Source organism: Periplaneta americana, chromosome 11 (assembly GCF_040183065.1).
Source record: "Periplaneta americana isolate PAMFEO1 chromosome 11, P.americana_PAMFEO1_priV1, whole genome shotgun sequence".
In the NCBI taxonomy this organism is placed as follows: Eukaryota; Metazoa; Arthropoda; class Insecta; order Blattodea; family Blattidae; genus Periplaneta; species Periplaneta americana.
Window position 1 is genome coordinate 132434943 of NC_091127.1, and position 13938 is coordinate 132448880.

The 13938-nt window shown below is 35.0% G+C and overlaps 1 protein-coding gene across 1 annotated transcript in view; it reads right to left on the reverse strand.

The window, feature by feature from the left end:
* LOC138709337 (uncharacterized) overlaps window positions 1-13938 on the reverse strand; it is a 439964-nt gene that overhangs the window by 255070 nt on the left and 170956 nt on the right. Inside the window, exon 14 of the mRNA XM_069840036.1 lies at window positions 4523-4741. Within this exon, the coding sequence (XP_069696137.1) occupies window positions 4523-4741 (219 nt within the window). The remainder of the gene's footprint in view (window positions 1-4522; window positions 4742-13938) is intronic.

The following is a 13938-nucleotide window of genomic DNA, read 5'->3' on the forward strand; positions in this document are numbered from 1 at the left end:
CCGAAAGTTACCCAGCATTTGCTCATATTGGGTTGAGGAAAAACCCCGGAAAAAACCTCAACCAGGTAACTTGCCGCGACCGGTATTCGAACCCGGGCCACCTGATTTCGCGGCCAGACGCGCTGACCGTTATTCCACGGGTGTGGACGACTTCAAGAATCTGAGAAGAAGTGTTGAGGCTGGTCCACAATAAACCGGGAAACGAGAAAGGAAAAATTATTAAAATATACGAAATACGAAATACGACAAGCCTGAAATCCCATAAGGGCAATAGCCTCATACAGGAGTGTAGGGTGAGCTGAAGGTCTACTACACTTGGGGAGCCATTCCAAGAGAACTTACACTGTACACTTAGGGTACGAACACGTTGGCGCCTAGCTTTAAAGCTAGCAGACTCCGCTATCAGTGTTATGAAATACAAGGAAGCTTGGTGTGCACAAATTGGAGCTTGTTTGCAGGTCGCTTTAATCTGTCAGCTGACTCACAGCTGATTAGGTCATCTCCTTGGAATCTCTGTGTAGACTTGATATCGCAAGGGATTCAAGTAGTGAGGACGAATTTGATTTATTAGACAGTGCAGAATCAAAGTGGTTATTATTACAAGAATTCTTTTCTCGAGAGTGTTCCCTTCACCCTATAAATAATAAAAGGGTTGCGTTTGGTGAATATTATCTTTTTAAATATCTGCGGAACTTTCCAGAAAAATTCATTAGCTACCCGAGAGTGGAAATCGAAACTTTCGATTATCTTCTCTATTTAACCAAAGATTTCATACAGAAGGCTTGGAAAAATTGCAAGGGAATCCTATTTTGCAGGAAGAACGGCTTATACTCACACTGAGGTAAACTGTACAATTCTTACAAAATAGTGCCTAGTAAACATTCTCAATAATTTGATTGATATTAGTTTTTTTTTTTTTCGTGGTATTAAGACACATACAGAAGAAAGCGATTAAACTCTTGAAATGAGGTCGAAGACTCCAAATCAGGCCTATTGGTGAACGACGATGTCCATTCATCCGAATTCATTAGTAGTTTGTAATTAAAAAATTAATGGAATTCTACCTCCAGTTTTGAATCTATACGAAAAGTTAATGTCGTGGCAGGTCTTTCGAACACACGAGCAATAAGTTTTTCTACATCCAATGTGTGCAGTATTTTAAAACTTTACAACCACTGACACAGGCTTCCCGCCACGAGTGAAGCAAGCGGTATGCTCAAGGCGGAGCTTGACAGGCCGCTGGCTGATAGTCGGAGTAGCCAAGAATGATATTTCCCGCTCCGTTTAACATTATCACGTCGTAGCATCTATGATATTCAAACAATCGCGCTGCAATTTTTTGCATTAATAGGTCAATGTCCAAGGGAAGCATAGAAAACAATTCGAAGTCAAAATATTATTTTTAAAAGTGAGAAAAAAAATACTAACTTCGAAATGATATGCTCACAGAAAAAAAAATACGGTAAGCGGTAAACTTTTTTGTTTTTCACGTTAGATGGGGGTCAAAGCGAGAAAAATGTTGAGTAAGAACAGAAATTCGTTTTAAAAGTTACCGCTGCTTAAAATCTTTACTGGTTACCGAGTTACGGCCAATTAACGTCAAAACTAAATCACACGCGCGTAGTTTAAAATAGAATACAAATTTGTGTAAATTAAAAAGCACGAATTACACAAATAATTGATAAAAGTCGTCTCTACTAATTACACAAGTCATCATTGACATCTAGTCCACAGATCACCTCTCCAATGCCTCTCTGCTCCACGCCGAGACTTGCGCTGCAAGCTTGAAATAATTACTGAAGCCATTCTTGGAGCTTACAGCGTGCTGGAAAGCTAGCAGTAAAGCGACCGTCCATGAGTCATCGTGTGCGGTGTCATATGATTCTAGCGATTCATTTCCCCCTCTACCGCTACCAGCTACTCTACCAGCTAGTCTACCATCGTCAACGTGTTCGTACCCTTACAAACGAAACTCATAAACAAACTATACCAACTAAACACGAAAAACTATAGACTAAACACATAAATTATGCAAACTAAACATCCACAAAAAACTATGCAAACTATACACATAAATTACATAATCTGAACACACAACTATCTACGCTAAACATACAAAAAATTATACAAGGACATCATTTTATTTTTACTAACATTTTTAATATGAACCTGGCTATACCTTTGAATTAGCGGATCGAGAACCGAAAACACCGTTTGCTACCCCCTTCCACGACTGGAGTTCGATTATACTGGCGTAAAATATAAACAAATCACTTTACTAGGTACAGGAGGGAAGAAAAGTAGTTCATCCATTTACGTAAACTAGGAAATATCGCAATTTTGAGTTTGATAATTTTCATTAGGTTTTTGTTTAATCAAAATACAGTACAGTATTAAAAATGAGTGTTTTTACTCACGAACTGAGCTATTCATGCGAATGTATTCATTATGCAGTGTATATTATACTGTCTACAGCACATTAGCTACAATATAAAGAATGAAGTTAAATTGAAAAATAACCATAATATGGATATTTAAATACATTTTTGAAAACGGTGGCCGTTCATTTCGATACAGATTTCAGTTCTTTTGTGCATATTATCGCACGATAGACTATTGTATCTAATTCCAATTATTACCAGTTTCGTTCTCCGTACTAGTAACTCATGTTGAAATAATTCTGTACCTACTTTATAAAAAAGTACCTTACGTACTGTAAATTCAATCTTCACTTCTGCCCGACCCGCACAGATAAATTTATTTAGACATGCTATCTACTGTCCGTCCAAGTGGTTATGTCGCAGGATCGTAGAAATGGGGAAAGTCACGTAACAGTTAATTACTCAACAAGGCCCTTTTATTTAAGTTATTTTAAACAGTTGTATAATATTAAGTAGACGTAATTCCTAACAGAAATTATTGTTTTCAGAAAAGATCTAAGACAGCCCAGCCACTAGCCCTTACAGAGGGGCGAACAGAAGCAAGTGGGGGAAATCGGGATGCGACGTAGGGAAACGGACGACAGTACCTGTGCGAAAATATGATTCAATATTGAAAGCTCTTTCGTCACTGGAAAACGCGAACATATTTCTGAAACATACTGTACTCACTAACTCACTGCGGTCTTGGTTCTGTGTGCAGGACACTTGGAACGTCATTAGTAGAAGAGGTGGGAGTGAAGTACATTCAAAAACTCAGGTACAATAAAAATTTAAGTAAAAATAAAATGATGTACCTGTACAAACTGAACACATACACAGTCTTAACTGACACACAAATTAAACACACAAAAACCTATATAAATTGCACGCATACAGTCTAAACACACAAATTATCTAAACTAAACACACAAAAACCATAGAATCGAACACAAAAATTATACTAACAACATACCTGAACTATACTTACTACACACGGACTCAAATTATCCAAGCTAACACATTTTAAAATATATATATATATATATATATATTTAAATGTGAACATTCACAAGAGAAGATCCGCCGAGTTAGCTCTGTGGTAGCGTGTCTGCCTCCAGACTAGCCGGCCCGAGTTCGATTCCCGGCAGAGTCACAAATTTTCATTTAAAATTTCTACCTCGGAACTAGGAGAGATGGCGGTGCACAACTTCTAATCACTAGATTGTGCACCAATATACCTGGGTTAAATCCTAAATCTCTCCGCAGTGCATATGAAGAGAAGGCATATGTCACTGTTGATAGTGATTCGTCCGTCGGATGGGGACGTTAAGCCTGGCGGCCCCCTTGGTGCTATTCGACAGTAGACTACGTGCCGGCACCGGGTTTCCCCTTCTCCATTCCTCATTTTCATCATCATCACTCATTCCAGACACTACACGAACACTTACACATACACTCACCTTAGTACACGACGTAACTCTCCACAGATACACATCATGTACAGTGTGACCCGCCGAAGTGGTGTACAACTAGAAAATGGGTCATAGTTTTGCCATTTATCCGCAGTATGCGGAACCCGAATCACGCAAGTGAAGTGGTTGGGCATTAGATACACACACAAATTCACAAGAGAAGCTTATCGGAACGTGAAGATTTGCGAACTTTCTTCTTCATCCATTGCTTGTAACTAACACATTCAGTAGCATCACTTTCAATAGAGCCTATGTGCTACGTGTGGGTCTATATGTGACCAGACTACCATCTAAATTGAATTGTTAAATATACTGTGCCATAAATTTTGAAATTGGTTAACCTGTGTTCATGTTGGCTGGCTTGAACTCATGAGAGAACGTCATTGGTCATTTATACGCAAATGATATCAGATGCGTTTAATCGAGCGTGTGTAATTTTATTATCCACTTTCTTCTCAGTATCTTATGAATTTCATTACCTAAAAAAAATAAAGGACTGGACTGTTAATTGTTTACCGTTGGAGAGTTGAAGCGTGATTCATAGACCGTGATTCTCAAAAATAAAACACAAAATTAACGATAAGTAGGCTATACATGTTCCATGCTGTAACACTCAAGTCTAATGCTTACTTTTAAGGGCCCACATCTCCAGATGCTGCGCAGCGTCCAGAACAGTTCGGCTCTGCTCGCGACAAAGCGAATTGGTCACGCGGGCCGAGGTGGGCACGTGCACCGGCAGCTGCGACACCACGCGCCTCAGCAAGCGGGATGTCGCCGCTGTTGCGAAGTCTTCACCCTGGAGAAATGCGCTGTCTGCACGAGATCTGTTTTCAGCTTCGGAGCCATTGCCTGAAACAACACAGCACAACAATGCTGTTGCTTTAGGGAACACATGGTACATAAGTGATTCCTAACCGTTTTTGTGTATAACCTTAATTAACAGATCTAATATTTGCTAAAATTAACTAATATTATAATAAAACCTCGTTAATCCGGACCCCGATAAGCCGGACTTCGCTTAATCCGGACAGACAAAAAAACGATGAGCTTGGAAAAATTAAAGAACCTTGCTTTAAGACTTACTTTTTTACATTAGAACTATGAAATTACAATAATTACAGGCCCGTCGGGCACATTATGGATATCACGTATGTACTGCATTGTACGTATTGCTTTACATTTTACTGTATCGTATAGTGTATTTAGTTTTATGCCCTTTAAATGCACAATAATAAACGTGTTCTGTTTCTATAAACGGTGTTTTAATCCAATTTCTACTTTTTTTTAGTTATTTCAGTTTATTTATTTATTTATTTATTTATTTATTTATTTATTTATTTATTTATTTATTTATTTTACTATTTAAATTTAAATATTCAAAATACAGAATATAATTACAACAATAGAAATAGAAATAAAATAATACAATCAATATAAAAAACAAGATACAGTAATATTAACAAAATTTGAGGACCGAATGAGCAGCGCTCGTGATCGGTCGCAGTTCAGATATATTATTAATAGGCCTATAAGAGAATATACAAAATAAAATTTAAAAAAAATAAAGTTAATCCGGACTTTCATTAAATCGGTCAACTTAACCCCCCATTCGTCCGTCTTAATGAGGTTTTACTGAATTTCCTTTCCTTGAACGTTGCAGTCGACCTGGTTGACGAGTTGGTATAGCGCTGGCCTTCTATGCCCAAGGTTGCGGGTTCGATCCCGGGCCAGGTCGATGGCATTTAAGTGTGCTTAAATGAGACAGGCTCATGTCAGTAGATTTACTGGCATGTAAAAGAACTCATGCGGGACAAAATTCCGGCACATCCGGTGACGCTGATATAACGTCTGCAGTTGGGAGCATCGTTAAAAATAAACCATAACATAACAATTTGAACGTTGCATAAAATTGACATTAAAAATATATTGCATGTTTAATAATTTTGCCAAAAAGAATAATATTGGACAATAGTAAAGACGTCTATACAAAAAATCAAAAGCGATCTTTATATAAGTAAGTCCTATAGTTGTGAGTTTATTAAACATATTACTGGCTTCTAATGTGTGACATTCTGAATTCATAATGTCGACCTGTTCGACGAGTTGGTATAGCGCTGACTTTCTATGCCCAAGGTTGCGGGTTCGATCTCGGGCCAGGTCGATGGCATTTAAGTGTGCTTAAATGCGACAGGTTCATGTCAGTAGATTTACTGGCATGTAAAAGAACTCCTGCGGGACAAAATTCCGGCACATCCGGCGACGCTGATATAACCTCTGCAGTTGCGAGCGTCGTTAAATAAAACATAACATTTTTCTGAATTCACGGATCACAACTTAACTTAATAAAATAGTTTTAAATATTCAGTGATAATGCAAAATAAATTACATACAGGATGATTCAGACCACCTGTAACAGTAATTTATTTCGTAAACTAGTGCATTAAAATTCTTGAGACAAAAATATTTGTAACTAAAGCACATGTGAACTTTCACTTGAGCTTCATTTCATCAATCAACCATAACAGGAAGTAGGGTCAGTGACGTATCACTTTAAAATTTCAAATGGGAATCGTGGTCAAATAGGGTACCATTTGATAGAGCTCTTCAACAAAACAACTTTCTTAAGAAACGTTTTTATTAATTCCTACTCTTTGAATGAAAAAACGTACGAAAAGACAATGGGTGAGTCAGACCACCCGTAAGTCATTTATTTCGGAAACTAGTGCATTAAAATTTTTGAGACAAAAATATTTGTAACTAAAGCACAATCATGTGAACTTTCAGTTGAGCTTCATTACATCAATCAGCCTTAACAGGAAGTAAGGTCAATGGCGCATCACTTTTTAAAATCTCAAATGGGAGTAGGGTTCATATAGAATACCATTTGACAGAGCTCTTAAAAAAAACAACTTTCATAAGAAACGTTTGTATCAAGTCCTACTCTTTCTTGGTATGTAGGACCAAGGACCCGGGTTCGATTCCCGGCGCCGTAGCGAATTTTTCTCCTCTAATAACCATTGTTACCGTAACAGGTAGGACTAAAAATCAATGTTTACGTATATATAATTAATTTTAACACAACAAGAAATTCGAAAATTCTTAAAACATCATGTTATGATGTACTGTTATTACAGTTTAAAACCAAACTAAAACTTGTTTTTATAAAATTTGCCAAAACTTTGTTCGAAATTTCAAATTTGGCAGCATTTTGTCCCATCTTCTATCCGTGAATAGGGAAGTCTAGTATGACGATAAAAATTAATTATTATTTTAAATTTTGAGAACATAAGGAGACAGAGTGGTAATATCTTCTAAGAAACCTTTGATTAGCTACGTTTACTATTTACACAGGACTGTTAAAGGTTTTGAGGGGAAATTAAGTATCCTATACCATCAATGTTAAATTTACTTACTTAATTACCCATTATGACAGGAATTACTGAAGATATCACATAATTTTCTACAGAATAAATACATAAGACTTCTAAACAAACTGATGTAGATTTTTCAAGAAATACAAGTTGTAAAAAAAATTGTATTTTCTGAATAATATTTATTTCATTTTGTTATTTTTGTGCAATTGTCCCATTTTCTCAGGAACTATAAATGACAGAAAGATGAAATTTTAAACGAATGTTGTAGACAACTATACAATAATTAAATGTTTGCACATTAAGTGATTCATATTCATTAGCTTGATTACATAAAATATTACAGTTTTATATAGTTGGTTATTTAACGACGCTTTATCAACTACTAGGTTATTTAGCGTCGATGAGGTTGATGATAACGAGATGTTTGGCGAGATGAAGCCGAGGATTCGCCATAGATTACCTTGCATTCATATTACGGTTGGGGAAAACCTCGGAAAAAATCCAACCAGGTAATCAGCCCAAACGGCAATCGAACCCGCTCCCGTAACGCAACTTCAGATTCGGCATTCAAGCGCCTTAACCGACTGAGCCACGCCGGTAGCATACAAAAAATATTTTACATATTAAATATAACAAAACAAAATCAACATTATTTTAAAAATTCAAAACTTTTCTTACAACTTTTATTTCTTGGCAAAATCTGCGCCAGTTTGTTTTTCGAAAAGTAGACATCCTATATATGATCTACTTATCAATGAGTATTGCAGCATTCATTAGAATATGAGAATACTTTTTATGCTGAAAAACTGAAAGTGTTCTTTTTCTTGTAAAATTTCAGTATGATGTCTTCAGTAATTCCTAAGTTAATGGGTCATTAAATAAACAAATTTAACACTGGCGGAATAGAATAGTTAATGTCCCCGTAGCCAAACTTTCAAACTGCTATTGAAGACAATTTCAAATTTGTTACAAATAAATCATTTGCGCCATCTTCAACCATTTGACAGATTTAACTCCTTTCTCCGGAGGTAAAAAATTATAACTTGCCACAATTTAGTCTGTATTTTATTTCGCACATGAGACCCACAATGCGAAACAGCTTTCCGGGACGAAGATTGCATGCATTACTTACATTGTTATAGAGAAATACTATAGTATTTCAGCTACCTTGATCATTACGCTTATAAAAAAAACTCTCTTTTGTTGGAAGGCTCAAGAGAACGAGCTATTTCGTTCGCCACTAGATACTGTAGCTGGCTTCCTTACATTTATTTATGTCAGCTTTCTCGTCATTACGATGATTTAAGGCTGATTTCAGTTCTTGGAGTTTAACAGATCGTTTCATTTCTACACTAGCACGTAATATTAAAACAGTTATTATTATTATTATTATTATTATTATTATTATTATTATTATTATTATTGCTGCTACTGATAATGCTACCAGTATTGTTATTATTATTATTATTATTATTATTATTATTATTATTATTTTATTAAATGAATAACTAGTAAATAACTGATAATAATTATCAAAAGATTTTCTAAATAAATTGAGATAAAACGTAGTAATTATTTTATTCTTCAAGGGAAGATGTAGGCCTATATATTCAGACAGGTATATAAGAATTATGGTACCACTTGCTGATCAATAATAATAATAATAATAATAATAATAATAATAATAATAATAATAATAGTACCTGTTATGCCTGTGTATTCAGCGTAACGCCCTGTAATGTCGCTTCTATTTTATATACTACTACTAATTGAACCGTTGAGCAAAGCAACATATTACATTTTCTCCGACAGAACAGCGAATAAATTCTTCTTGCCATTCTGTACGAAACCTTCTGTTCCTGCTCGTAGAGACAGAGTATTTGTAGAGCGACATGGTACCGACACTGCTTACCATCAGTACGTAAGCGAGACAGAGAGCAATGTACAGGAAACTCCCCTTACCAGTATGAATTTCTTTGATTACAGAATGTAATCACGATACCCAGTTTGGTCACCGCTGTTATAGAGAAATATTGTAGACACAGTCCATATAATAATGAACATTACGAGAATATAGCAGATACTACGATAGTGCTCGATAGTAAAAGGGCACTGCACATTTAACGTACACTGGTCACTGTGGCTCAGGGTATCCGGCAAGCTGAAGTCTGCACTGTGATCCGGCGGCACTGAGTTGCAGGCCGCAGCTGTGAAGAGCGCCAAGCAACACAGCAGCGAGGTCGTCGGCATCCTGTGTTATACTACCACGTGGAGCACCCGCCTCTTTATATAAACGTGCGCGACCTACTGTACTTGCTTGCTGCGACGTCGAAAACACGAAGAGACCCTGGGACAATGGAGCAATGATGGAATGAGAATGTGAGCGAATATCATAATAATCATGACATCCTGTGTGGCCGAATAGATACTGTAGACGCCGTTAGGTCAGAGATTCGCGAATTATTCAAACCCAATTGAGTAAGATGAATTTATTCTTAACTTTGCATTTCTATCGACCAAGAGTTGGCCCATTCTTTTTGGAATTAAGTGTACAATTAGAGGGTGAAGATATCATAAATGTTATATGGAATGAAAACGGTGGTAAAAATGAAGAAGACGATGATAAAGATGTCGGTGCTGAAAATGTTGTAGAAGAGGAAGACAATATTCCAATTGTTACTAAAGTGATTTCTCATCTAAATAATGTAAAGCCTTGGTTGGAAAAGCAAAGTGAAGCAAGCAGTGTTCGTCTCCTCCATCTTGCTAATATAAACCAATAGGCGGAATACAAATGCAGTGATTTAGTCCGCCAAACAAAACATACAGGCTTTTTTTTTTAAGTCAGTACAAAATCAGGATAGTTTATAATCAGTGAAGTGAACTATTGCTAAATACAATACAATAACAAGTTTTATGGAATAAACAGCGTAACTGGCGAGTGTTTAATTTATATTACAGTACGTATTATATTATTTATTTATTTATTTATTTATTTACTTATTCATTCATTCATTTCATTTTTTATTTACTTCTTTCTTTATTTATTTTCTTTCCTTCTTCCTTCCTTCCTTTCTTCCTTTCTTCCTTTCTTTCTTCCTTTATTCATTCCTTTATTCCTTTATTTCTTCATTTATTTATTTATTTATTTACTTATTCATTCATTCATTTCATTTTTTATTTACTTCTTTCTTTATTTATTTTCTTTCCTTCTTCCTTCCTTTCTTTCTTCCTTTCTTCCTTCCTTCCTTTCTTCTTCCTTTATTCATTCCTTTATTCCTTTATTTCTTCATTTATTTATTTATTTATTTATCTATTTATTTATTTATTTACTTATTCATTCATTCATTTCATTTTTTATTTACTTCTTTCGTTATTTATTTTCTTTCCTTCTTCCTTCCTTCCTTTCTTTCTTCCTTCCATCCTTTCTTTCTTCCTTTATTCATTTATTTATTTATTTACTTATTCATTCATTTCATTTTTTATTTACTTCTTTCTTTATTTATTTTCTTTCCTTCTTCCTTCCTTCCTTTCTTTCTTCCTTTCTTCCTTTATTCATTCCTTTATTCCTTTATTTTGTCATTTATTTATTTATTTTTTTATTTATATATATATATATTTATTTATTTATTTATTTTTTTATTTATATATATATATTTATTTATTTATTTATTTATTTACTTATTCATTCATTCATTCATTTCATTTTTTATTTACTTCTTTCTTTATTTATTTTCTTTCCTTCTTCCTTCCTTTCTTTCTTCCTTTCTTCCTTTCTTTCTTCCTTTATTCATTCCTTTATTCATTCCTTTATTCCTTTATTTCTTCATTTATTTATTTATTTATTTATTTATTCCTTTATTTATTTATTTATTTATTTATTTCTTCATTTATTTATTTATTTCTTCATTTATTTATTTATTTCTTCATTTATTTATTTATTTTTTTATTTAATCTGACAGGATTAAGGCTATAAAGTCTTCTCTTCCATCCTACCAAATAGCACATATAAGTACAAAAAGTAAATAGAAACACTGATGAAAATAATACAAATTAAACTAAAGCCCTACATAGGGTCAACAGGGTCAAAAGAACACTATAGTGCTCTCATCGAGCTAATACAAGAAAAAAAAAAAGGAAGAAAAACAGAGATAGCATTGATGATAGTGATAACTAATAATAATAATAATAATAATAATAATAATAATAATAATAATAATACTAATAAAAAATACATTACATATTAACTGTCAATTTTACAACAGCATATATAATTTATTTCAAGAAATAGTCTGCCCAGGCATCCTGGGTTGCCAAAAACACAGAATAACACACATATAAGAATAGTAATGATTACAGTAAGATAGATGAGCCAAATTTAAATGTGAACTAGGAGCTTAAGTTTAAGAAATAATAAATTTGTACATATATTTGTAACAATCACACACTAACGAATAGTAAAGGGGGGGGGGGGTATTATGATATTCCGTATAAATGATTTTTCAGAATTGCCACAGACCCTTTAATGGTTGAAGTAATTATTTTTGGAATGATGTCATGGATTCCAAATGTTTTGATAGTGTTTACAGTTGATCGTGGGATGGTGCCCCTCGCTCCGATCATTAAACCATGTACTTCCCAGGTGCCTTCCATCTGATATTTTTCTCGAAAATACGGAATAGTAGGCTCATATTTACAATATTTACTATATGTCATGGGTTAAACCGAAGTTACGCAACCCGACAGTTGTTCAACAACCATTACGTATTTAAATTCATGTATTGAGTTGCGGTGCATTAAATTACCGGCTTCGGCCATCTTCATGTGCATTGTCATTTCCTTAACACATGGACTACAGTTTAATCACTTTCGCTTCCGATATATCGCGGTACAGCTATACCGCGTTGGTTAAGTATGTCCCCCAACAACCGAGCTATATCGGGCTTTTACTATAATAGTATTCATCATAATACAGACAGACTCGTCCTGGTCAAACAGTATAGGCGATCAACAGCTTATAAGTGATTATTTATGATGAACGATGACTCATACTATATGAATACTTCTATTAGGCCTACATGAAATGTTTAATGAAATGACATGACGCATTAGTTTTGTACATTCCCAAGCAGGAGAGAAGCCAAGTTCAGGTGATGTAAACACGTCCGAAATAATGTGAAAGAGGTGAATTGGATCACATTTAAACAAAAGATTTCAGAAAACGAGTGAAAATAAACTGTGGAATTTACATCCTCCCGTATTAGTGATGCAGTGCAGTTTAGATGGTGGGTTATGCACCTTCAGTGCAATTTACTACTGCCTCGTTCTGATTGATGATCGTTCACTGTTACTGAGGTATGTGAACGTGAAGCCAGTAGTTGGCTCATCGGCCTTGTTCCTTCATGGGCTGTCACGCCACGGATTACCTATTTGTTACTTAGATCTTCACCCATAGAAAAGCAATGTCTAGTAAGTGTTCCTCAAATTCAGCTTTAAGGTGATTTTGGAAACTGATTTTGTTGCTTACAGTTATTATTTACAGTCAATTTTTGCAAGTAAGATTGCCATACACGAGTCTACAAGGAAGGTTTAGCCCTCATGATTTTACAATGTTGTCTTTTTAATTCGTGTGTGGCTGGGTAAAGAGGAATGGAATTGGGTGGAATTTACGGAAGGGAGTACTATGACCCAGCACTGTGATCTGTTACGTTCTATTACACTAATCCTCAAGTTAGGCGCATTCCCAAACCTACATCGGCTGACTACACTAAGGTTCGCTGCGTACCCAGGTTTCGAGCAGGCAATCTCCCTCGTCCCCAGACCAGCCCCCTCCGTGCGTCGCCATCCGGTGATCGGGGAATGCTATGAAATGATGACGAAATTGAGAAATGGTTACAGAATGATGTAGATGTTTAATATGGAGGAAAAAAGGAAGAACCAGAGAAAAAACCCCAACTGCGGCCGTGTCCGCCACAAGTGTCACTATGGATTTTTCAATGAAAAATCCCAGACTTGACCAGGATTCGAATGACCACTCAGCCACCGCAGGGGTTATAGGTTAAGAAGACTTGGGAGTTCTATTTTCCGATCTACATATTAGGTATATGTATTAACTTAAAGCATAGTAATGGAATTTTCTGTGAGCTTTGACGAAAATAATGTTGTAGATGGACAGCAGTGGCCTGCCAGGAACATCATTGCGCCAGTCATTTAAATTTAAATTATTTCCATTTTATTATTATTATGATTATTATTATTATTATTATTAATATTATTATTACTACTACTATTTCTTACCCATTATTATATTCTCACTAACATTACTTATCTTTCATTATTTACTTTTATTTTAATCATAATCGACCTGACGTTATGACGACCACTTTTCTTGGAATCAGAACTCCAGAATCCTAGTCAAATCCTGCTTCCTTACGAACACTTAAGAAACAATACAATAACAGAACAAAGGAATTTGTAGCCTTCACTTTATGGTGACTTTTCCCACCCAATATGAGAAATGAATGTGGCACATGCCAGAGTTTTAAACTTCACAATGTTGATAATATTTTCATATTTTCCGAGCAGAAGCCGATTAATATTACAACACAATAATAATAATAATAATAATAATAATAATAATAATAATAATAATATCTTATAATACCAACACATATT